Source organism: Pelodiscus sinensis, chromosome 5 (assembly GCF_049634645.1).
Source record: "Pelodiscus sinensis isolate JC-2024 chromosome 5, ASM4963464v1, whole genome shotgun sequence".
Taxonomy (NCBI): Eukaryota; Metazoa; Chordata; order Testudines; family Trionychidae; genus Pelodiscus; species Pelodiscus sinensis.
In genome coordinates this window covers 65948417-65975290 of record NC_134715.1, presented here as the reverse complement: position 1 = coordinate 65975290, position 26874 = coordinate 65948417, and the positions used below count along the sequence as shown (strand labels likewise).

General features: G+C 43.2%; 1 protein-coding gene across 9 annotated transcripts in view; it reads left to right on the top strand.

Annotated features, from left to right (window-relative positions):
• Positions 1-26874, top strand: part of NEK1 (NIMA related kinase 1) — a 141222-nt gene that overhangs the window by 110541 nt on the left and 3807 nt on the right. For all 9 annotated transcript variants that reach the window (XM_025185930.2, XM_006111681.4, XM_075931131.1 and 6 more), the window contains 5 exons: positions 2161-2378; positions 13688-13842; positions 16639-16850; positions 22714-22847; positions 23103-23235. In XM_025185930.2, the coding sequence (XP_025041715.2) occupies positions 2161-2378; positions 13688-13842; positions 16639-16850; positions 22714-22847; positions 23103-23235 (852 nt within the window). The remainder of the gene's footprint in view (positions 1-2160; positions 2379-13687; positions 13843-16638; positions 16851-22713; positions 22848-23102; positions 23236-26874) is intronic.

Sequence of the window (26874 nt, the reverse complement as noted above, 5' to 3'; positions counted from 1 at the left end):
TTACAACACACCTGTTGATACAACCTAGAATCATATTTGCTTTTTTTGCAACAGCATCACACTGTTGACTCATATTCAACTTGTGGTCCACTATGACCCCTAGATCCCTTTCTGCCATGCTCCTTCCTAGACAGTCGCTTCCCATCTTGTATGTATGGAACTGATTGTTCCTTCCTAAGTGGAGCACTTTGCATTTCTCTTTATTAAACCTCATCCTGTTTACCTCTGACCATTTCTCTAACTTGCTAAGGTCATTTTGAATTATGTCCCTATCCTCCAAAGAAGTTGCAACCCCACCCAGTTTGGTATCATCTGCAAACTTAATAAGAGTACTCTCTATCCCAATATCTACATCATTGATGAAGATATTGAACAGTACGGGTCCCAAAACAGACCCTTGAGGAACTCCACTTGTTATCCCTTTCCAGCAGGATTTAGAACCGTTAACAACAACTCTCTGACTACGGTTATCCAGCCAATTATGCACCCACCTTATCGTGGCCCTATCTAAGTTATATTTGCCTAGTTTATCAATAAACATAGGTTTGGAAATATTTTGCTTACATTGCTCCATCTAGTAAGCTCCTCAGGGAAGTGGCCTGTCTTTTTAGTGTCTTCTATGAAGCACGGGTACACTTAGGCTACTATAAAGTGATAAATAGTAATAAAAAAAAACCCTGCGTGGATCCATGAGAGAGGAAGTTTTAAGAATTTTTTGTTCCAAAGAAATTTAGGGCTCCAATTTATAAGGTGCACATGTATGTACACACAAAATATTGTATTTTAATAGTGTTTTTTTTTCCATGTTTCCCATAATGAGTATTTGCCTTCTACTGTATTCTGGACTAGAACAGAACAAAAAAGAAATAAAATGAGTGGACTGTGCTGCAACAGTTAATATTAAACAATGGTGTTCCCACCATCCACATATTACAGTGATGATACAGTATCCCTGATATAAAATGAATATTTCAGCACATGTACAGTATTTTACTTGACAGAATATTTTCTGTCAATATAAACCTTCATATACAATCAACCAGTTCTCTTTCTACATTGCATCAGACTATATGTTTTTTACTTTTTACACTGTAGTTTTTTAAAGTAAAATATATACGATTTTATATAGTAAGTAGAAGATTTACTCAGCATTGCTTAGGTCCTTAACTTAAGTAAGTTTTTTGTTTTTCTTTATTTAAATCACTGTTCTGGAGTGGGGCTGAGGATGAGGGGTTCAGTATGCAGTCTTCCCCGAGGATAGAGGACGATCCCAGCTCTTTCACGGAAGTAGGTTGAGGGCCAGATAAAAAGTGCCTGTCTATGACCACTGACGCTGCAGTAAGCACAGTCAAGGGAGAGGTACATGACCCCCAGCGGGGGACAGACAGACCCACAAACAGACAAAACGTTTTGTAATAGCTATCCCTTTCTCTACCCCTGCCTTCTGTTGGGCCAGTGGGATGGTAGCGGTCCTAGTCCCCATCTCTGACCCCTTGCTCCCCCATCAGAACTTTTGATCAGAACTCTCACCTTCCAATTTATGAGAACCAATTGAACTCCATACACATCCCATTGTCCTGGCACAACCAAACCCTGACCCTGCTTTTAAGTTATAAGAGGAAGCTGCATATCAAATTTGGTGGTCTTAGATCTTACAGTTTAGGAGGAGGAGTTGAACAAATGGACTCAAGGACAGACAGGCTCATACTTCTAAAATATATGGTAAGGCTTGCAACTGAAATTTGGTTGATTAGAACTTAATGGAAGTAACTCCTTAAGGAAGCTTCTGTCATAAATTATAAACAATATACCCTACACAAATGTACCTAAACCAAGTATACGGTGTCTAAACACAATATAATAGTTTACAACTACAACATAAGTTTCAAAAGTTGAATATGATACTACAACTTAGTAAATTTTTGCATCTGTGTTTTTAAAGGCCTTGGTAAATAAGAGGGGAGAAATTTCAATTGAGTTTCCTACAATGTTTTTAATCGTTCATATTAAAACAAGTGACTCTAAAATGTGGAGGCTAGTTTATCTGGCTTTTTAATTATATAATTGGACTATCCTAATTCAACCCTTTTTACCATTTGCTTGTAGACTTGAAGTTTTTACCTACATGAATTTGTAACATTATTTATCTTACTACCCTAGGCTCTTGTCTCAGTAACTCTATGAAACCTGAACCCTTTTTCCAGAAGGTGGCACAGACACAAGCCATACCGACAGTTGCACCAGTTCTGTCAGCTCAGTCTTCAGTGGAAGAGCCTTTTCCACCACGTTCACGTTCTGTATCACCTACAAAAAGTAAAGGCAAAAGTTCATTATTGATTGGGCTCTCTACTGGGCTGTTTGATGCAAACAACCCAAAGGCAAGTATACAGTAATGTTACCTTTCATTAAACTAAATCTTACCTTTTCCAAAGCTTGTCTACACTAGAAAGTTTTAGAGGAAAATTTCTGCCAATATACAGCTATAGACCTAACTATTTCAGAAGAGAGCATTCATATTTGGCTGCCTTAGTTGGTGCAATCTGTCCTCACATCACTAGGTTGGATCAGCTGACTGTGGCATTGTGTGTAGGCATAATAGTGTTCTCCTTACAACTATCCAGTGCACCATCTTTCGGGAGATTTCTTTCAGAGAACTGTTACCAGATTTGCCCAATACTATGGGATATGCTCATTTATTAGGATTACACTTAAGGGACTGGAGAAGGTTATCAGTGTGCTACTTGTGCTCTCATATGGAGCTGAATTCTCTTCCTGCTGCCAATTCCCCCTCCCACTGGAGCTCTCCTGCAGGAACTAGGTTCCTTAGGATGGGGTTCTTCTCACGTTAGTGACACACACCGACACTCACACCAACTACCAAAGCATGCCTGAAAGGACTGGGTAATCAGAACTCATGAGCTGACCCCTCATATGTCCCTGGACTCCGCCGGCTGGGTTAACAGCAATGCCACACTGCATCCTCATGAGCCTTTGGACTCATGGATTAAACAACACTTTAAGCTGCCATCCTTATGTAGTCCCCTTACTAAAGGGACCTCTGTTTTATTCTAAAAAGACCCTGTGCTGCAATCCAGACTACAATTCCCATGAGCCCTTGGAACAAAAGAGGTAGGAGGGACTCTTGTGAGAGAGAAGAGGCTCTCCCCATGTGCTTGAAGAAAGAGGCCTAGCAGTTGGGGACTCTGCCTTGCAGTTTGGAACCAAAGGGGGAGCCAGGCTGCTGCCAAGGACATTGACCCCGTGCAGGGGCTGTTGAAGTGCAGCTACTACATGCCTGTTGGAACTGGGAGTTAGCAGGCTGCTGCTTATAGGCACAGCATGAGGCAGTAAGTTTGGGCCTTGCTGGAAGAGTGCTGCCTGGGACAGAGCTGCTGTTTAGCCTGGATCAAATCCTCACTACAGCTGCAACATCAGCGCGCCCACGCAAGCAAGTGTCTGGGACTGAGTTTAAGGGAGTGCACACTCTGCGGTGGGGTCACTGTTGTCTAGCTATATAAGCTTCAGTTATTGTTATGTGTTTTGTTAATGCTATTTCTTGCTAATCTGTTAATCCCTGTTTAGTTATGTAAAGATGGTTTATTTTAAAGTATTCTATTAGACGTATATGATTAGTAGTTGTTATGCAATTAGATCCAGCTTTATGTTGGAATGAGTATATTCCTGGAGGCTCTCAAGGCACCAGTGTGTGTACAAGGCCAGCCAGGTGGAGGCACCGCCACTTTACATTCATTGCCAGCAAGGGACTGCAGTAAGGGGGTGGATAGGGCTTTCCCCAGCTAAACACCATCACCACTGGTGTACTCAGGATCTCTTTTGGGTTAAAACACCAGGCGCCCAGGCACACCTAGGAGTGTGAACTGCTCCCCAGTAACCCGCGGAGGAAAAAGGGGGGTTACACTTATATGCACCCAGGTTCAGCACTCCCTAATCCCCACTTTCACACCACAATCATTCACTGGTAAACCGCACGATGAGCAAACCCCACAGGATTTTGGGCACTACAGGGATCTGTAGCTTGGGTACAAGAAGCATTGTTGCAGAGCGAATGGGGAAGCCAAAACAACACCCCTTGAGGAAGAGTGCGAGAGAGAAAGAGAGAGAAGCAACCAGCTTAACAATGAAAGTTGTTTTTATATATATATATATGGAGCCAAACACACACAACAGTTACAATATTAAATCTAAATTGGAACTGATTACAAATGTTAGGGCTAGATAACCATATAACAGTTTACATGGGGCAGAGTCAGGAAGCTAGGCTTAGAGATAGGTAGTTGGTGGGGGAGAGAGAGAGAGAGAGAGAGAGACCTCACCACTCCGTGGAGCTTGCACTGATCAGGATTCCAAGATGGTGATGGGAGCTTGGGGTCCAGAGGGCAGGAGACAAGCAGAGCAGAGCCCCCAGCACAATCAGACAGGAGATGATGAAGTCTTAGTGAACTGATGCAGTTTAAATCCAGGTATCAGAACAGTTTTTCTTGGGGCAAGGATAGGAGTTTTTATAGGGATAAGACAATAGTTCAAAGAGAGAGACAGCAGAGACTGATCACCCCTGGTTATGGGTGGTGTTCCTTGCACAAGCTCACAATGCAACTAGGCACTTTCAGTATTTTAGATGTCAATAGGATCATTACTAGAATTGGTCTGATAATGACTAATTTGGGTGTGAGCAGGCCTGAATTCATTAGCATCTGGAGCAGAGATTTCCCATCAGGCAGTGCTTCTTTGCTTTCATTATCCCATAGTTCACTGCGGTTCCTGTCTTATAAGACGTGGTCTCCATTCTGTATGCTAATGAGTTCTATCTTCAGTGCAGATGAGGCTGGGGTGTTTCCTTAATTAGTTTAGGTGTGTCTTCCCTGGTCTTTTCCTTGCTTTGTCTGATTTTAGCAGAGGCCTAGGGGAACCGGGGGATGGTTTTCCATGAATGTCACTCCCTGGCTCTCCAAGAGCACAGGGCTGGTAGGTAACACTGTGGGAGTTAAGCATCCCATTCCATCCTGTTCATAATCTGTTTTTTCATACTGGATTTTCGATCTCTCAACTATATCACTTTCTGAGAAGCTGAACAGATCATTGGAGCTCTTTTATAATTGCAGAACCACAACTACTACCACAGCAGCTGGCTGTGTAGCTGCGATATTGAGATGGCTGAGGAGTAGATGATACAAACAGTGAAACTGGCAAGCTGTTGCAGGTCCAGATTGGACCTTTCTGGTCCAGCACCCTCGACCACCTGACCAGTTCCAAATGAGGGTATTTGCTGGACCAAGGGAGGTCCCCTGCCACTGGCCTCCCAACCCACCACCAGCTCTCTGGTGCAGGAACATCTGAGGTCTTGCTGGATCACACATGTTGCTGGACCAGAGTTCTGATTTAGGGAGAAACAATCTGAATTACAGGCAGTCCCCGACTTACGCGGATCCGACTTACGTTGGATCCGCAGTTACGAACGGGGCTGCCCCGGAATACACGGGCAAGAAAAGCTGCTCCGCGTCTCCCTGGTCTGCAGACGAGGAAGAGGCGGAGCAAATCCACTGCCCTCCCCCCCTCCACCTCCCACGGCTTCCCCGAGGCTTTGCAAAGCTGCGGGGGGGCTCGGGCAGCAAGGCAGCCCAGGCGCGCCTGGGCTGCTCCGCTGCCGGCATCCCCGAGGCTTTGCAAAGCCGTGGGGAAAGCCAGCAGCGGGACAGCCCAGACGCCCCGCGGCTGTCCCGCTGCCGGCGTCCTCAGCGGCTTTGCTCCCCGTCTCCCTGGTCTGCTGGTCTCCAGCAGACCAGGGAGACGGAGAGCAAAGCCGTGGAGGACCCAGGCGGCGGGACCATGGTGCGTCTCAGTCCGCCGCCCGCGTCTTCCTGGTCTGCTGGGGGGGGGGGGGGGGGCGCAGTTAGTACGCCCCTCCCCCCCCCCCAGCAGACTAGGCTTTTCTCCGGACACCTGTGGCAGAGCAGCTGGGGCGCTGCCGGTTGGTCCTGCAGCGCCGCTCCTCGGCGCTACTGGACCAACCCAGCAGCACCCCATCTGCTCTGCCCCAGGCGTCCTGATTTAGCTGCTGCCGAAACTGACCAGCGCTGACTACAGGAAGCCCAAGGCAGAGTTGCTCTGCCCCGGGCTTCCTGATCAGCTGCTGATCAGTTTCAGCAGCAGCTGACTTGGAGACGCTTGGAGTTCTTAAGTTGATTCTGTATGTAAGTCAGGACTGGCGGTCAGTTTCAGCAGCGGCTGAATCTGGACGCCAGTTCCGACTTACATACAGATTCAACTTAAGAACAAACCTACAGTCCCTATCTTGTACGTAACCCAGGGACTGCCTGTATTTCCCCGCTGCACATGGTCAAGCAGTGATAGTGGCCCTGTAAAATGAGCACTGAGTGGTGAAATCAAATCATGGTGCAAACTGGGGTTGACCAGTAGTAACTGCAGAGATTTTGGATATGGTAGGTCAGGTACGTGAAGTTGTACATCACATTCATCCCAGTCCTGCAGTGCAGATACACCAAAATTGAGAGAGACTCTGAGAGTGGAGAAGTAAGGCCGTGTTCAGACTCTGAGAGTGGAGAAGTAAGGCCGTGTTCAGACTGTAAGTAGCCTTTTCCCGAAAAAACTTCCCCTGCGTCCAGACTCAAGCCGCGTTCTTTCGAAATTATTTCGAAAGAACGCGGCTTTTCTTTCGATGACAGTAAACCTCAATTTACGAGGAAGAACGCCTTCTTTCGAAAGAGGAACTTTCGAAAGAAGGCGTTCTTCAATGTAAAGAGGCCGTCTTCGAAAGAGAGCATCCAGACTCGCTGGGTGCTCTCTTTCGAAAAAGCGGATTTCTCTTTCGAAAGATCCACCTGCAGTCTAGACGCGATCTTTCGAAAGAGGCTCTTTCGAAAGATGCTTTCGAAAGAGGCTCTTTCGAAAGAAGCCTGCGGTCTAGACATAGCCTAAGTGACAATCACACTCTGGAAGTTCGCATTCTTGTACTGTTACCAGTCAGTGAGAAATCACTGCGGTGATGGAAAACCTCAGATGGGAGTGGTTGTCACCCAGGTGTGTTAGGCCATGTAAGTGTGTCCTGCTCCATGAGATTGTGACTCTGGGCAAAATGCAGGAAATAGTAGATTAATAATAGATTAATTCCTTGAATCTGTGCCTCATCCTTACACCCATCCTCTTCTTTCTGTGTACAGAAAAAGAAAAGGTTATTTTTCCATGGCTTTGCAAGCATTGGTGGATCACTATGGATGTTGTACTGACATGACATTGAATAGTCGGGGTGTTACTGCTTAAACAAAGCACACGAGATCTTTTATGGGGAAAAGGCAGTACGCCGCATTTATTGAGAATACAACAGTTGCATATGCTTTTCAATCACACACGCACGCACGCAGAGTCTTGCCAGACAATGTTATAGTTACCAGTCCAGATTCTGTATCAGTCTAGTGGCCAGCTAGATTGAACACTGAGGGAGAGCAGGGCCTTTGTCGGTCGATCGAGCCAATGCTCCTCTGGTGTTGGTGGAAAGACAAACCCAAAGTTCCATACCAAAGCACCCTGCTTTTATAATTCTTTGCTCCGTTGAAATCAATGGATTCCGCTCTGTTAGCCTGTGACCGGAATGTTGTCTTGTTGATGTCAGTCGTTTCCAAACATCTCCTTGAAGGCTCATCTTGTCCTGGATTGTTAATCATTTTTTTAGGGGTGCCCGCCCTTCACCTTTAGAGCCGTTAATTCTGCCAGTCTGATCAATTCTTGACCATGAGTATGCACTGATGGTTTTTCTGATGCCGATATGTTTCTTCTCGCAGTCTGTCTTTCACAGTTTGTCTTCACCCCGCATTCTCCCCCTTCTCTCTTGATCATCTAGCTCTAATGATGACCTTTACACCGTATCTCATTCATACAAACAATCTTTCACAAAATCCTTCAAAATAAACAGTACTGTTTTATATTAAGCAAAATCAAAATCAAAACAATTCACATCGAAGGCCCGGGCCTTCAATATTTCTAATCTCATTAACATAGACACAATATGAGATCCTGTCTCTTTACTTACTAAACTTTAGAACAAGGAAATATAGGAGATATATACTTAACAAAAGGATTTGACTTACTACAATATTAAATATGATTATATATAGGGCTCAACAGCGATTTGCGCATGCGCAGAACGCCGGACAGTGCGGCTGGTGAGTGGGGCTCACCGCGGCTTGGCAAGCCTTGATTATATATATTGCCTTACATTACTACATTACTAAACCTAAAATACAAATATAAAAAGAATAAAACTGTCAGTTCCAACAAGGGAAGGTACATAAACCTCAAATTGTTAACAATATAGGACAGAGTTCTAGGTAAGCTCTCCTTCCAGAATGGTGAGAGGATCCAATGCTGAATCCCCGTATGTTTTAATGTTCTAGAACCGTGGTGTCCAACACATTAGCCACATGTGGCTATTTTGCCAGTTGAGTGTGGCTAGTTTGCTATTGTGGCTACTGCTTCAGAACTGGTTGGGCACCACGATTCTAGAATGTGAACTGTCTCTAGATATTGTCCCTAGTAATACACTCCGGTGCAGCTTTCTCTCTAGCACCCTGCGATGACCTGGTCCTCCTCTGGCAGAAAGCTGGCAGACAGGTATTTGATGATGGTTTTTAGCTGGAACATTTGCTGCTACCATTTAGTATTCACACCTTGTCTCTTTTAGACTTGTAGTTAAAAAGTTGTAGCCTTTTCTCTCCAGTTACTGGAAACGTAGAGAAACAATCAAGCATGTGGTAATTATTACATATCATCACTTCAAAAAACAATATTCGTATGTCTGAATAACATAATACCATGTATCAGGGTGAGCCTTTGAGTTAGTGAGAATAAATTATTGTTTTTATTACAGTTAAAAACTAGGGATGTGAAAGGTTAACCAGTAGGCATCACCCTAAATGGGTAATGCTTACTGGTTTTGGTTAACTAACTGACAGGCGCTCGAGCAGCTCCCCACCTGCTGTGGGCTCTTGTCTGGAGAAACCCCTGTCCCCAGCAGGACCAGGTGCCTGGTATCCTCTGTGCACAGGGAGCATGGGTGCCCAGTAGGTAGGTGCTGCTCTGGTATCCAGAGCAGCCTCTGTCTGTGGGAAGCTCGGGCCTACCACACTGCTCCACTGGTGCCTAGGAGCTGAGAGTGGCAGAGCCAGCGCTAGCCTGAGTGCAGGGGCTGAGAGCTGGCAGCAGCCAGGCTGGAGCAGTCCCCAGCTTGGATACCTGGTTTTAGTCGGGTAACCAGTTAAACATTAGGTCAACCTAACATCTACCTGGTTAACTAGTGAACTGGGATTTTACTTCCTAGTAAAAATAAATATAATCTAATATGGAACTGGAAGCATTAAAAATAGTTTGACACACAAACCATTCATCTTACTTTGTGTAAGTCTATCTTGAGATGTTTATTTTACAAATATACATCTGTAGTGTGCCATGACTAGTCTGTGTCTGATGTCACGTCTCAGTACCAAGCCTTATGGCTGAGTTACTTGTATGATCTGGGGAATCCGTCACCTTCTCTGACGAATATCTCCCTTCCAAAGCCCTCCATGATCTGTCTTCGGAAGAAGTGTCTGGAAATAGGGACACCAAGCTGAGCTCTCTCCAGATTACCTCCTTAGAAGTCTAACTTTTCATTAGTTAGCCTGCTTCTCAGGTTAATCTAGCCAGGCTTCCTTCTTTGGCTTTCTGACTCCTTGTTTCCTGTGACTGCCCTGTTACAATTCCTAGATCTCCTTTTCTTGAGGTTCCATCCTGGTGATGTCGACAGTCTCAACAACAGTTCCTTCGCCCATCTCTCTCTTGGGAGCTGAGGATTCACCATCCAACTACCTATTCCCTTGACCCAGTGCTTTCTCCTCAGACTTCCCCATAGTTTATGCATACTTTGAGGCCCCTTAACAGAACTCTACCCTTTCAGGCAATCAGGATTCATAGGTTAACTCATTAGGGCCACACCATAGATTTAGTATGTATCACATACATGTACAATCTGAATATAGGATTCTAAAATCCTTTTGCTGTTTACTTGAGAGCAAGCACAAGAAAATACAGATCATTTAGAAAACAATGACAACCCCTTTACTTAAAATGAAGTTTGATAAACTAACATGAGAGAGTTAAAACACTTAATCTGTTTCATAATTTAAATTAAACTATTCTCCCTAACTGCAACTGGTTCAGAAAATATGGTCACAATACCCAGCTTTCCCATGCCTTTCCTCCCCTCTCTTCTCTCCCAGCACACAGATCTGTGAGTAAGTTAAATCTAGGTTTGCTGCTAGAACGGTTGCCAACTTCTGCACTAAAAGCTAAGGTCTTCATCTTTGTTCATTAACGAAGCTGCTGTAAGTGGGACTATGATTGTTTTTAAAAAGTATCACTGGCAGTGGACCCATACGTAGAGGTGAATAAGTCAAATCTTGGCACTCTATCTCTGAAAGGTTGCTGACCCTGTACTTTTTAATGCTCAGATTTTGATTTGTGTAGCTTACGACTGCTGGATTTGTTTCCATGTTTGTAGTGAGTTGAATTTTATTTGGTTACAGTGACTGTAAAAGAATGTATTTCAGGATCTAGCTACAGTACAACCTGTATTATCTGGCACGCTCAGGGATTAGGGCATGCCGGTAACCTAAAAATTCTGGTTATCTGGGGGGGGCAGAAGCTGTGCGGGGCCCATGGGGGGGCACAAGAGCTGTGCGGAGGCCAGGATGTGGCCTGCTAGAGGGGACCACGAGCTGCGAGGGGGCAGGATGCAGCCTGGAAAGGGGGGTTGGAAGCTGTGAGGCAAATATGGCAGAGGCGACCTGCTGGGGATGCCAGGAGCTGCGGGGGGAGCTGAGATGCTTGTTGCTTGCTTCTGGCTGCTGTTCGCCCCTCCCCCAGGTATATGCTGCTGACTTGTCTGAGGTGTGGGCCCCGCACTTAAAGGGCCGGTTTCCTTTTGTTTGTTTTTTTGTTTTGCTTTTCCTGGCATCAGAAATTTGTCAGTTTCTACAGTTTTCTGGATGCTTACATTCTGGATAGTGCAGGTTTTACTGTATTTGCAAAAGTGTTTATTTGGGAATGCTTTTTGGCTGTTTCTTTCTGGTTTTAGTCTATTGTTTTGCCTAATACTGCCAGTTCACACCCTTAAAATAAACTGTTTACTTTTAAAATATAATTCCTCTGCCTGCAACTAGTTGGCCACCATTTTGAGGGGGTGAAGAAATGTTGCGTGCCCTCAATAAAGTAATTCATTGGTTGGTTTTGTGTTTTTTTGTTAAATCCGTATACATGGTAGCAATAAATGCTGCCTTTCTGAATCCTCTTCCTCACAGATAGTTCACTGTCTGGGTGTCAGAGATTCTGCATATTGTCCACATCCACCATGTATCATCCATGTCCTGCTCCTCAGGGAGCTCCTTTTTATTCTGTGTTTCAAGGGTGTCTACCCCTGCAGTTCGTGATTGTCTGTTGTCAGTAATAGGAATCTTTCCTTAGAATGGCATTGAGCGCTACATAATAGCAGCAGTTCTTGCTAGCAGACTTTTTGTCGCACTTTTCTGTCTCCAGGTAAGTCTGCTGCAACTTCTTCCCACTTGCTCAGTATTGAAACCTATCTGTGTTGTACCTAGCTTCATTGTAATATCAACATGTACTAGGGATGTTAGAAAGCAGCTACTTCAATAATTGTGTAAGTGCCAAATTTCTTAGCAGAATCCCATAATGAATAGCAGTTACACAATGCTCCCTGGGGGTGGGGCGAGCAGCCATTGCTCTTCTGGCTCCGCTCCCAGAGAGCCCCTACCATCTTGTGCTGTTGCCACTGTATCTTAAAAACCAGCTCCCCGCACAGACCAGCTCCCACCTGCCACCCAGTTCCCCCTGCTATCCCGCACTGTTGCTTCTAAATCAGAGGCAGCAGCAGCCCTATCTGCAGTTCTTCCCACAAAAAGAGGCTGCTTCGGCATCCCATGGAGAGGCCCCTCTCTGTGGCGAGCCCAGGCCTGCTATGGACAAGAGCTGCTGCCACCCTGCAGTGCTGCCTCTGTGTCAGAGGCAGCAGTGTGGATGGCAGGCAGCTCCCCTGCGTGCTCTAGGTTTTTTTTTTACTCTGACTATAAACTGTTGAGCTGTTCAGCTGTAATTTACCTGGAGCCATACTTACATACTTTCAAAGATGGGATAACAAAAAAGATTGTTTCGGAAACATGGTGGGAATTTTAAATTATTTGGGGTATGGGCATGCTTCTGGACTGGTCATTATGACTGTAGGGCAGCAGACTTCTTCAATCAGAGTGGTCTCTGCTGTGGAAGCACTTGACTTGTGGGCTTGTTGCTAGAGTACTGCTTGTACGTCAGCTTTGACATTCACACTGGCATTATGCTGACAATAGTACTAGTGTCATTTGGAGAACTGGTTTAACTTGACCAGAGAAAGTTCAAGGTTTTGCCAGGAGAAGTCAAAATTGTGTTTGATACATTGCAAGGCTGTGTGTTCAGAATACAACTTCTCTGGTTAGCTTCATAGTGTAGATTGAGCCTTAGTGTTTTCGTTGCACCAAGAATGTGTGTAATTCAGTATGATTTATAGAAACCTAATTATCAGAGCTATAGCCTTCCTGGTTGAGCACAGAGCAAACAGTTATTTTGTTCTAGTTTTAAAAAAAGTTGTGACAATCAGTGTTTTTAAACAAATAATAATGTTTGTTGTTTACCACTAACATTCCAAAATACTGCTGTGGATGGGAACCTATAAACCAGAGAGAAGCAACCTAATCTAGTGAGTGGGCTGCATGAGTGGCCCTCCTTCATCTCAGTGAGTCACAAGATTGTGATAACGAAGACGGCCTCTTGGGATAGGGTAATTTTGCCAACTGTGCTTATGTACTTAGAATTTGCAGGGTGTTCTAGTTGAACCATAGCAGCGCTTTGATTGGATGCAGAGGGAGCACACAATGTTGTGTGCTATCAGCAACTGTAAACAAATCATTAACAATGTTTTGTGGGCAAAGCGCAGAACCCCTATGGGCTGTATGCAGTCCTCGGCTTACAGGCTGTGCACCGCTGCTGTAAATAAACCTGACTCGAAATGACAGCAGCTTTGACAACACACCACTGCTTGCAACTTTTCAACTTGGAAAATAGATTAATTGAATTGACTTACTTTCATTTGCTTTTTACGTCTCTCAGCTTAGACATACGCTATACATATTGCAAAAATAGTCCTTATAAAAAATTCAATTTTAATTACCCAAGGTGGTTTTAGTAACTTGATCGAGCGCAGTTTTTGTACAGATGGGTTTAAGCTGATAGTGAGCTGATAATGACTTTTTTAGAAAATACCTGTATTTAACCTTATTGGTGGATATATTATTTATCCAATATAATTTGTTACAGAGTTGTATGTAAAAAGAATATAAATCAGTTTTATATGAGTGGTGAGATTTTTAGGCCTGTTTAACACTCAATGTAAAAGGAACATCTTTCCATTTTAGTGAAAAAGCAAAACAGGCAGTCTCATATGTTCCCATATTCGTTTACTAACTGTATGGAGTTCTTGATAATATTTTAAACAGGACATCAATATAGTTATTTATATTTTCATTTGCTCTTTTTTTGGACTATACTAATCTGAATGTCTGTATAATCTTTTTAGATGTTGAGAACATGTTCACTCCCAGATCTTTCCAAGTTGTACAAAATGCTAGATGATGTTCCCATTGTAGCAGATGTACAACATCAAGACAGTCTTGAAATAGAAGATATGGAAGATGAGCGTGTCAAAGAAGGGCATTCTGATTCTGAAGACATGTAAGCATAAAATATTTACCAACTATTGCAAAAAATAGAGAGATTGTAAGGACCTTGTCCGTTAACTGAAAGATACTAGATAATCCCTGTTAATGTCAACCACCTTTACGTCAATTTTTTTCATTTATTGGTCCAACTTCTATTGGTGAAAGAGGCAAGTAGTAAATCTACACTGCCACTTTATTTTGCTGCAACTTTCTGTCTCTTGGTGTGTGAACCTTCTCCAGTCCAACATATTCACTATAAATCCCCAGTGTAAATGGGCTCCCAATGCTGTTAGCTACTCCTCTCACGGAGGTGATTTATAGACAGCACTGGGAGACCTAGAAATGTGGCTGTGCTTTAATTTTTGAAGTCTAGACAAAGCCAAATTTTCCAGCTACACAGAGCTATCGCTCTGATCCAGAAAAAGTACTCAGAATGGCCCACTTATATAAAAGGTGTAACAAGTCAGTGTAGCATAAATATTTAGAATGTATTCTGAAAGACTATTTAGGGTGAAGTCCTTCAATGATCCCTTTAGAGTTTTGCTAACTACTTATTCTAAAGTATCTGTTCAATCTTGTACCCAGTGTGTCACAGCTGAATACTTTTCCCAGACCCAAGGAAGAGTTTTTTGTACCTGGAAAACTCAAGCAAAAATTTGTCCCTTGCTTGTTACATTCACTAACCTCCCTCTCTCCGGGGGTAGACAGTCCTGGCTCTCCCCCCAGCTGCCAGAGAGGTCCAGGCCGAGGTGTGGCAGCCCCTGTCTGCCTCTCCCTCAGTGGGCCTAGGCCAGGCCAGTCCTGGCATTCTCCCTCCTGGCATGCGGGCTGAGCCTGCAGCGTGTTAGACCTGGCTCTTTGCCCCTAATATGATGATGTGGCTCTTTTGTCCTTTGGGGAAAAAAATTACATCTAGAGAAAGATAACCTCACTCAGCCTGGGACTAACATACCTATATTACTGCTAAGAAAATAAAAGTGTAAGTCCTCTCCATGTTAAATAAAAATTGAAACCCTACCATTAACACCTTTTGCCTCTTCAGTTACCACTCTATCTTGAGTCTGTTAATCTCTAAACTCATTGAAATGCACTGTCAGCAACTACTGTCTGGAATTCTCCTGAAGTTCATTCAGTCCCCAGCTGATCCCAGGCTCCACTGCCCCTTTGAAACACGCAGAGGCGGCATTTTAAAGGGGCAGCCCTGGAGCCCAGCGTCAGCTGGGGACTTCCCAGCTGATCCTGGGCTCTGCGTGGCAGTGGAACCCAGGATCTGCACGGCATTTCCCCAGAATCCCTGGTTCCGCTGCCCCAGGTAGCCCAGGATAAGCGGGGAGCCCCTGGCTGACGCTGGGTTCCGCTGCTGTGCAAGGCCTAGGATCAGCTGGGCAGTGCCCAGCTGACCCTGGGCTCCATGGCAGCTGCATCTTCAAAAGGCCAGAGGTAGTATTTTAGAGAGGCAGCCGCGGCTCTTCAAAGGGGCAGTGCTGCATAGAGCCCGGGGTCAGCTGGGGACTCTTGCTGATCCCAGGCTCCATGCAGCACTGCCTCACACAGCGTTTCAAAGGGGAAGGGCACACAATTAATGGCGATTAAATTTTTTAATCGCTTGACGGCCCTAGTAGTAATAGAATAAAAAACATAGCCATGCTGCCTTCCTAACTGATTTCCCCAGCATGTACCCATTGCCCCCATTATGCTGGCCTTTTACCTGTGGAGAAGATGGTCTTCAAAAAAAAAAAGTATCAAATTATTTTAGTGAAATTTCAATTTGGACAGAGGAGTCCATGGCAAAGCATAAAATGCCACCAGAGGATGAAGACTTGTGGAGAAATATTCTAAGTCTCATACCGTTTAAAATGGCCCGATAAGTTACTGTCATGAGCTGTTGCTAAATTTAAATATTTTATCTATTCTACAGTTGAAATATATTATTATATTATTGGGGTGTTTTGTATTGTATTATATAGGTATAGAAAACAGATGGGACACTGTTGCTGCTTTTCAGGTTTTTACTACCATGACTAATCATGTTTCACAAATTAAATTGTACTATTACAGTCAAGATTCATTTCGGATAAGTGTAACTCTGAATCCTGGCATCTTCCTCAGTAAAACATAGCCAGTTAACCCTCCTATTTCTAAGCATCAGTCAATTTAGATTTGTCCATAGGGCTTTACATCTTGTTTATTTACCTTCCATCCTAAACTCAGTGTCTCACTCCAGCATAACAAACCAAGTAATGGTACAGTGATCCTGCATTATTTTGAAGCAGCAGTGAATGAAACTGTTTTTTTCCCACTCTTCTTTTGCTTAGTGGAACTTTATTCATCAGATAAAACTAATGCTGGACTCTTTTCTTTCTTCCATCACACACTTGATTGTGATGGATTTGGCCAAATGGAGCAAGTAAAAACCGAGCAATGCTACATCGGTAAGATTTTCCTCTGAGGTGCCGCAGAATGGGAATTCTGCTGTGACTGCTTCCAGCCAATGGTCTCTCTAAGGCAAGCTAAGGGAAGGCTCTCGTCAATCATTGTATTCAAGCTGTAAAGGAGAGAGAGGCCATCTTTCCAAGGGAATGCAGGGTGTTTTCTTTAAGAAAAAATCGTAACATATCATTTGCCAGTGTCACAGCTCAACTGACACAATATGAGGTTTGGAGTAACTCTTCTCCCTAATATGAGGGGAAGTACCATCCTCTTTCCATGAATATACCTAAAATTTTTGGTTCAGGTTGAGATGAATGTTGAGAACTTTGTGTTTGGTATCATCTGTATATATTATTTGTGTATATTTCTCTTATCCCAGTATGTTTGGTGAGGCAGATACAGACCTGCAAGAGCTTCAGGCCTCGATGGAACAGTTACTTAGGGAGCAGCCTAATGAGGAATTCAGTGAAGAGGAGTTGTGTACACTAAAGGCAGATACTGCAGCACGCATGACAAATGGTACACAGTTGGATGATGAAGATGACAACAACCCCAGCAGTGAAAGTGCACTTAATGAAGAATGGCAGTCAGGTATAAACTTGGGTTACTTGTAATTTCTCTTACTGATGTTAGTGCAGGGGTGAGCAAATTCCAGCCTGCGGGTCAGATCTTGACTGCAGGGTTGATCCCCGGCAGGCCCCCATCTCTATATTTAACTGCACCTCTTCAGATATCAGACAGTCACAGCTCTCATTGGCTGCGGATAGCCATTCACAGCCAATGCAAGCGGTGGAAAGCAGTGTCCCAGAAGTGCAGGTAAATATAGAGATGGGGGCCTGCCAGGGATTAACCTCCTGCCGCTCCCATTGGCCACAATTGGCCATCTGCACCCATCAGTAGCTGTGATTGCCCAATACCTGAAGAGGTGCAGGTAAACTTAGTAGCAGTCACCTGCCATTTTTTTGTATTGCCCCCCGTGTGTTAGAGGTATAAGTACAGAATTTGGTAACGGTTCTATAAAGAGTTTTAGCATACAAGCTTTATAAAAGGCATTATACAGAATGAAGCTTCATTTTATTGCAAAAACTTGGTAGAATCAAGTTATATAATTAGATCTTTTATTTAGATTCATAGCACCATATAATCAGTGTAGAAGTCTTGAGATGACAGTGGTGACAAATGGATATGAAATGGCTTCGTTATCTGTTACCTCCAGGAAAGGTCCAAGACTATGCACTACTGCACATACTCTTTATATATCTCCAGTGCATGATCCTGTCACATGTGAAAAGGGAATACAAACTGGTGTGACGGGAGTAAATGAGAAGCTGCATTAGGCTTTAGTATACAAGGAATGTGTGGTGTTTCACCTGTGCTAATACTAGAAATATCTATCAATCCAATGGAACTGAAAATAAGATTTAACTGAGTTTAGAAAATCCCATTACCTTGCTGCTTTTAAGATGTGATGTTGTGCTAAATTCTTAATCTCATACTTAGGTTCTAAAATTCTAGTTAAAGGCAGAGTACTTCAGTACTGCTTTAAAAAGTCAAATATGAAAATTTAGAAAGAGGTCAAGATAAATGAAGGGATTTTAATGAGCTCTACAGTGTGTGGGAATATAGTATAGTTATATAAGCCTAAAAGCCAGGAGGTTGTATAGATAACCTTATATAGAAATTAAACGTGCTTCACCTCTTCTGGTTTGCACTTATTCCTATAGATACAGGCAGTACCCGAGTTACGCGGATCCGACTTATGTCGGATCCGCACTTACGAACGGGGCTTTCTCGCCCCGGAGCTCGCAGGCAGCGGGACCGTCCAGAGCGCAGCGGTCCCGCCACCTCGACCTCGGGGGCAAGAAAAGCTGCTCCAGGTGCCCCTGGTCTGCTGGGGACCGTCTCCAGCAGACCAGGGGCACCGGGAGCAAAGCCGCAGCAGCGGTGGGGTGCCGCACTTCTGAGGCTTTGCTCTGGCAAAGCCTCAGCAGCACAGCACCCCGCCGCTGCTGCTGAGGCTTTGCTCCCTGTGTCTCTGGTCTGCTGGGGAGGGGGGGGGGGCACAGCTAGTGCGCCTCTCCCCCTCCCCCCCAGCAGACCAGGCTTTTGTTGTGGACCCTGGGGCAGAGCAGCTGGGGCGCTGCCGGTTGGTCCCGCAGCACTGCTCTGGGCACTACTGGACCAACCCGGCAGCACCCCAGCTGCTCTGCCCCAGGCGTCCCCAAGTCAGCCGCTGCTGAAACTGACCAGCGCTGACTACAGGAAGCCCAAGGCAGAGTTGCTCTGCCCCGGGCTTCCTGGAATCAGCCGCTGATCAGTTTCAGCAGCAGCTGACTTGGGGACGCTTGGGGTTCTTAAGTTGATTCTGTATGTAAGTCAGAACTGGCGGTCAGTTTCAGCAGCGGCTGAATCTGGACTCCAGTTCCAACTTACATACAGATTCAACTTAAGAACAAACCTACAGTCCCTATCTTGTATGTAACCCGGGGACTGCCTGTATCCCCATTTTACAGTTAATTAAAAGTGTTGCTCACTCTCATTTTTATCACAAGTCTCGCTGTTTGTGTTTTCTTAACATGATTTTAAGAACTAGGCATTATTTCATGAGAATCTTAGCTTTAATTTTTAATAAATAGTTTTTTAGATCTGAAATTTGGGACTCAAAGCTGAGGAGTCTAGGTTTTAATTACTAGATAATGCTTCCTACTTTGCAAAATTTGTTAATGTAAGCGTTATAGTAGTAGTTTTGGTTTATACTGGCAATTTAAAAAATGCACAGTAAGAGTTATGTAGTCTCTACACACTAAAATATAGACGCGCATCTTCTCTCAAAGATCATGTACAAATCTCTAAGCTGTTGTCAGGGTTGCATGCATGTGTGTTGCTTTAGGAAGAGACTTACAAATAACAGTTAGGCATCCACTTTTGAAAATCATCCCTTAATTATAAAGATTGTATATGTCCTGACTAAATCAGCAGATGGGTGCATTTTATTAAGCCGTTAAAGTAGAACTGACTGGTTAACAATACACCTCATTTGGAACTAAAAGTCTACAATCAGGTAGCAGCAGAGGGGGAAAAAGCAAATACAGTACCATGTTGTGTTAAACTACTAAAAAAAGGAAAAGTTTAAAAAAAATGTACAAGGTAAGGAAACTGTTCTTGTGCTTGTTTCATTTAAACTTAATGAGGTTGAAAGCTGCATTTTTCTCCTGTATGGTAAAGTTTCAAAACTGAATTAAGTCAATGTTCAGTTATAAACTTTTGAAAATAACTGTAACATTTTGTTCACTTACTAGCATTTCAGAATTACTAACAACTTCATTACTAACAACTAAATTCTTGATGTGTTCGTAACTCTGAGGTTCCACTGAATATAAAAACGCTGCTTAATGTCTGCAGAGTAATACAGATACATTCCCTGTTCCTATTTCCTGCCCTTGTTTAAAGGTCTCTTGTCTTGTTGGTTTTCTGACCTGATAGCATGTGGTTTTCCTTAGAGGAGGAATTATCATGGTGTCCTTAATTTAATTTAAAGCAATTTCTTAATAAGTATAAGTGAGCTTCACACCTTAATAGCTGGTCTCTCTTTCATTAACTCTCTTAGGCCATATCTCCTTTCAAAAAATAAATCGTATTTTTCATTTGTAACTTGAGTAGATCATGCAAATAATACTTGAAAAAATGTTAGCTAGTTGTGGTTAACCCTAAGCTCCCACATGTGTTGACCATGACCCACTAACATGGGTTGATAACTGGAAAACAAAGGGTAGGAAAAATGGTAAGTTTTCAAAGTGGAGAAAGGTAACTATTGGTGTCCCCCAAGGGTTCATACTGGGACCAATCCTATTCAACCTATTTATAAATGATCTGGGAAAGGGGTAAACTGTGAGGTGGCAAAATTTGCAGATGATACTAAACTGTCCAAGATAGTTAAGACTAAAGCAGACTGTGAAGAGCTTCAAAAAGATCTCACCGAACTAAGTGATTGGGCAACAAAATGGCAAAAGAAATTTAATGTTAGTAAATATAAAGTAATGCACATTTGAAAAAAAATAATCCCAATTATACTTACAATATGATGGGGACTAATTTAGCTACAACTACTCAAGAGAGAGATCTTAACGTCATTGTGGATAGTTCTCTGAAAACATGCACTCAATGGGCAGCGGCAGTCAAAAAAGCAAACCAAATGTTAGGAATAATTTAAAAAGGGATAGAGAATAAGCCAGAGAACATCTTATTGCTTCTATATAAAACCATAGAACACCCACATTGTGAATACTACATACAGATGTGGCCACCTCATCTAAAAAATGATATATTGGCATTGGAAAAAGTTCAGAGAAGGGCAACAAAAATTATTAGGGGTTTGAAACAGGTCCCATATGAAGAGAGATTAAAAAGACTGGGACTTCTCAGCTTAGAAAAGAGGAGACTGGGAGAGGATATGATAGAGGTCTATAAAATCATGACTGGTGTGGAAAAAGTGAATAAGTGAAAGTTATTTACTTGTTCCCATAACATAAGAACTAGGGGTCACCAAATCAAATTAATAGATAGCAGCTTTAAAGCAAACAAAAGGAAGCTTTTCTTCACACAGTGTATGGTCGGCCTGTGGAATTCCTTGCCAGAGGATGTTGTGAAGACCAGGACTTGAACAGGGTTCAAAAAGGAACTAGATAAACGAATGGAGGTTAGATCCATCAATGGCTATTAGCCAGAATGGTGTCCCTAGCCTCTGTCAGAGGCTGGGAATGGGTGACGGGAGAAGGATTGCTTGAAGATTTCCTGTTCTGTTCACTCCCTCTGGGGCATCTGGCATTGGCCACTGTTGGCGGACTGGATACTGGCCTAGATGGATCTTTGGTCTGACCTAGTATGCACTTTCTTATGTTATTACGTTGCATGTATTAAAAACGTGACTTCACTATGTACAAAATTTAGCTGTTTTACTTCTTTAGATACTGGGACAGATGTGAGCTAGTTTTGCTACCACATCAGTATGTGAAGTGAGAACTTGGGAGATAACTCAATTACAAATGGATCTTCCCAGAACTCACCTAGATTTGTTGTGGTTGGAGAAGGGTGTATCTTCGCACAGAAAGAAACCAAAAAGGTCATTCTTTATATTCAAATCTTTATATTTAAATATCAGATGAAGGTTTGTAGACTTTTGCAACCTGCTATGGTGTTTTAGATGCATCTTTTGAGACTTGTGGTGTGGAGTGGTTACAGAGAAGTTTACTGAGCAATTGTTTCAGTACCAATATGAAGTCAGATGTCTGTTTTAGTACAGCTGTTTTATTCAAGTATGTGAATCGTTACTTCTGAGTAATTTACAGAGTGGAATACAGACAACCCCCGCACTTCCAACCTAATTGGTTCCTGGAGAACCATCGTAAGTCAAGCCGTCGTAAGTCAAACCCTTATTTCCCATAGGCGCAATGTTATAAATGGCAGTTCCGTTCCTGGAAACCCATTTCATACCCTAAAAATACCAATAGTGACTACAGAAATGGAGGAAAACTAAACTAAATAGTTCAAATAATACAGGCAGTCCCTGGGTTACGTACAAGATAGGGACTATAGGTTTGTTCTTAAGTTGAATTTGTATGCAAGTCGGAACTGGTACATATTGTAGGGGAAACTCTAGCCAAACATTTCTCCAGAGCTCAGTTTTATTCTCCCACACCTCACTTCCCTCAGTCCTTTATTCTCAAGCTGAGGTGTCTGCTGAGAAAAGCCGCTCCGCGTCTCCCTGGTCTGCTGGGCGGGGGGGCGCTAGCTTCGCGTCTCCCTGGTTTGCTGGGGGGAAGCAGCTAGTGCGGGGTTGCCTCACCCCGTTTGTAAGTAGGGATCTGATGTAAGTCGGATCCATGTAACCCGGGGACTGCCTGTACACAAAAATAACGAAAAGGTGAAGACCGATGTGGTGGAGCTGCACGCAGTTCAAGCAGCAGCTGCAGACTGGCAAGTCTGACTAACCTTGTGCATGTCCTGCTTTGGGATGACAGGTAGAGTCTGCATCTTACTCCGTTGTAAATGCGAGCTGCGGATGTAAATTGGGGAGTTTTAGGAGTTATCTCACATGAAAAAAGGTGTTGTAAAGGCGGGGAGTCATAAGTCAGGGTTCACCAGTATATGAAAAAGACAGCTCATGTTTCCAGCACCAGGGACACCCTGAAAGTATTGATTCCACTGATCGACATTCACACACCTTCTTTATTTAATTTCTTTTGATTGCCAAAGGACAAACGGGTCTGTTACTGCTTTAATTAGTGTCTTAGTGCCATTGTGTATGTGTGATACCATTTGGCATATTCCTGCCTTCAATTTTGTTCAGAGGTTCGCCTGGACTTCAAAAATTAAGGTACATGGAAGAAGTATATTGGGAACTGAAGTGAAATAAAACATTTTGAATTGTTTCTTCGGTTGTATTTTCTTTTCCTAGACAACAGTGATGGAGACATTACCAGTGAATGTGAAGCCTATGACAGTGTCTTCAGCCATTTGGAAGAATTGAGATGTAATCTGGAGCAAGAAATAGGTTTTGATAAATTCATCGAAGTTTATGATAAAATAAAGGTTTGTGGAGTTCTCTAAGCAAAAAATCTACCTTGACTTGCTCATTACTGCATATTGTTGTATCACTAGAATTTAAGTATATTCTTTTAACTGTGTATTCTGTTAAGCATACTAATGTTCATACAGAAAACATTACTGTATGTGGCCTAAAATATTAATGTTTTGTGTTAATCCACAGTTCTTTTTCTAAATTTGTGAATTGTTTCACCTTATGTTAATTTAACATTGGACCATCTACATTGTCTTCTGTCATAGGAGATGCATGAAGATGAAGATGAGAATATTGATATTTGTTCAACAATAGTTCAGAGTATTCTGGGAAATGAATATAAACATCTCTATGCAAAAATTCTTCATTTAGTTATGGCAGATGGAGCCTATCAGGAAGGTAATGTTCTTAACACGTTACTGGAATTGCATGTTATTTCAATATTGTATTCTTTCACCTGGATAAACTAATGTGTAATAGTTTCTGATATTAATAATTCTAAAACCGTTTTTAATTTATTATTACATTCATGACTTGTATTAAATACTACCAAAAATGTACAAAAGCTATTGCGGGGGGGAAGTTAATTCTTACAGCAAATAGTTAAGGAAATGTATCACATTTCTCACATTGAATATTTTCTATTAATACTCTGAACCTTCTTTTTGTAGCTAATCGCATATGTGTACCTAAAGGTAAAGTTGGTTATTTAGCTTTGGAGCACATACAGATCAAAGCAGAAATGAGGGAGATAAAGAAGGAAAATAATACTGAAGTTTTCAAAACTAAATGATTTTGCTGAAAAACAGGGATTGTTACAAATTAATATTGCTTCTCCTTCAGTGAGTTGCAGTGGTAGCTAAACCATGTTCTCTGCAGGTCCTCCTATCCACTTTGCACAGGTTACTCTTCCTTTTCACAAAAAGCTTTCAGAAATGCTGACCATGCTTCTCCTATCTCAGTACACTGGCACACTTAAGCTAGCTTGACCTTTTCAGAAACCAAGCCATTGCTTTTATCTGGGGTCATACAGCTGTACCACCAGAAGGAGCTGCTGGCAAAGGGTGCTGGCTCCCAGGGGTTGTGGCTCCACATTCCTCTCCGTTGTCTACAGACTTTCCTGGGAATAGAGCTCTGCAGGTCAGCAGATACCAACCTCTATCTGCAGATACCTGGATCCACAGGTAGAAATTTATTTCTATGCAGGACTCTGAAATCTGTTAGAAATTAGTTGGGGGAGGAGAGTACATGCACGTCCATCTGTCCGCATAAGGACATGGAATAAATTCCAGTCCTTCATAATATCTCCATTTTCTGCATACATGATTGGGCCATTTGAAGTTTTAGTGCTGCAAGGAGGCTGTGCTATCTAGTCTTACATAGAAAAAGATGCCAAGTATTTCTGGCGCTAATAGTGTGTGACCTTCATTGGTTCCTCTTTTAGACTGTGTACTATTCAAGATTCAGGTTCTTTGCTTGATACTAACTCATTATTAAGAGAGTCCTCCTCATCTGTGACTCATTTAGACAACTGGACTCATCCAAGATGTTGATGCAGTTGTACGTTTGTGAACTCTCTCGGATTCTTACTTGAACTCTCTGCTGATGGGGGCGGGGGGAGCTGAAAAAACATAACCCTGACAATTCTTGGAATAGTTACACATATGTACTTCAGCTATAGTGTGTCACCACCTGAGTGAAGAGTTTTCTGCAGTAGTACTGCCAGGACATGGCATTGTGCCTTCTGCCTCCACGTGGCCCCACCCAAGCCATATAAGTGGTGCTATTGTGGCTCCCCATCAGTTTCTTCTTACAACCTATAGCCTGAGTTAGAGCTCATCATTTGGTTTACCTCACAGATGTTTTTTCTGCATAGAAAGCTAAACTAGCTAGCTGTCTTAGCTGTAAATAGTTACCCAGTATTACCTATTAATTTCTTTATTTTTACTTTATAAAGTTCATTTTTAATAGTTCTTGTGCATCACATTAGTGGCAAGCAGTACTCACTGGGCATGAAGTGCTGTCCACCATGTGGGATATCTATCCCAAATAATGACCTTACACATAGCCTTTTATGCCTTGGCATGGGGACTGTTGAGAGGTGCAGTATCTGCTCTTTTTTCCTAGACAAGAATGCAGATTTCCAGATAACCACAGTTCTGGATTCAGCAATGAGGGGTTCCTTGGCACTGGGCTTTAGAGTAAGTGCCCTGCCACCTGCATGCAGCCTGCAAGTGCTGCTGTGATTATTGCTAACACAACCCTTGACTTGGATTCTTCTCCATGGAGAAAGAGGGGGTCAGGCTTTCTCCGAGAAAGCTTCAAGTACCACAGGGTAATTGACAAGCATACCTTCTAAGCCAGGGGTGGGCAAAAGAGCCTCTGCAGGCAAGATCAGGCCTGCCAAGCAGGTTGATCCAGCCTGTGGCTGCCCTACTGCTCCCTTGCCCCCAAGCCAATCAAGACCTGGACATAGGGGAGTGCATGAAGTGTCCTCCCCTCTCCCCACCAGAAGCATGTGGCACCAGAGGGAACCGCCAGCTGCTTTCTAAGGGCCAAGAGTTGGGGGGCAGGGACTTCACGCACTCCCCCACACCCAGGCCAATCAGGATCTGTGGGCGAGGGAGCACAAGAAGTGTCCTATTGTAAGCTGAAAACTTGGGTGGCCACCCAGTAGAAATTCAAATGCCACCCAGCTGATTATCACAGTGCCCACAGCTGGCAGCATATGTTTTTGCTGGTAGTGCACATCTGCACATACCTTGGTGCACATAAAATTTATTCTGCCCGTGGACAGAAAAAAATAGAGGGAGCATTGGACATCAACACTACCACAGACAGAAGCTATTAGTACCATGTCATCAATTCAAATGTCAACAGGGTTTTTTTTGGCATAGACAACCCCACTGGCTTGGGAGGCAGTAAAGGATTTACTTTGCCTATCGGTTCCAGACTTTCTTTGGTGGAGTACTACTTGATGCTGGGAGCACCTATGATACTGGGTCCCATCTATCTTCTCAGCTCTGCTACAGACACTTAACGGTAAACATGCCAGTACCATCTAAAAAGCATGGAAATGGCTCAGTGCCTTTGCTGTTAACTTCTTCAACACCAGTTGTAAACAAGGCATGCTCTGCTGAGACACTACTGAGAGTACCAGTTCAGGGTGAATTGCTTAGAAACTGGCCATCACCACCCAAAACTGGGGATCCTTCACGTACAAGGTATCTCAAACCAGCCCAAAAGAGAACTTCTGTTTCACTATAGAAGCAGTTCCTTCAGATATCCCAGTTCTCCTGCATCACCACTAGTAGCACTCCTCACAGGGATGAGTGGTTATGAAAACCAAAATCCCCCATTAAAGGTTTTTCTGACCCAAAGGATATACCTCAGATCTTACCCAGAAGTCATGTTGTTGCTAGTTCTATAGTATCTAAAATCTAAAGGCTTATTTATAGTAAGGAAGAGAAAAAGAAAGAAATGTGATCATTAGAATTGTTAAAGGGATCAAATGCATACAACATTTGCAAAGTTCTTGGTTGAGGCTTGTGTCCATGATGGAATAAACGGCAGGCTCAAGTCAAGTCTCTAGTTACTTCCAAATCATTGTTAGAATGCAATGGCGCAAATCCGTAGTCCAGAGCCTAGAACAGTTGTGAAGCTAGAGCAGGAAAGAGTTAAAATGGTGGAGTTCCCAAGGCCTTTTATATCTTCTCGTATGTAGAGAGCTCCCCTTGTTCTTGCTGTGGAAAAGTACAGCAATAAGATGATGTTGAATCACATGAGGCATAACAAGGGCCAATCACATGTCCATCCTTAACAGAGTTCATTGCGGGTAGAAGCCATTGCTCACATGCCAGTCTAAATGTCTCTCAGGAAAGCTCATCAGATGTGGATTGTCGCCTTCCAGGGTCCATTGTCAGTCCAGTACTTCTGTTCAACTTGACTAGTCCTTCAAAGTACACTAGCTCCTTTTGTTGTTTCCCAGCAGCAAACATTTGAAATTGGGTTGTGGGTAGGAGTGCCGTGTCTGATCAG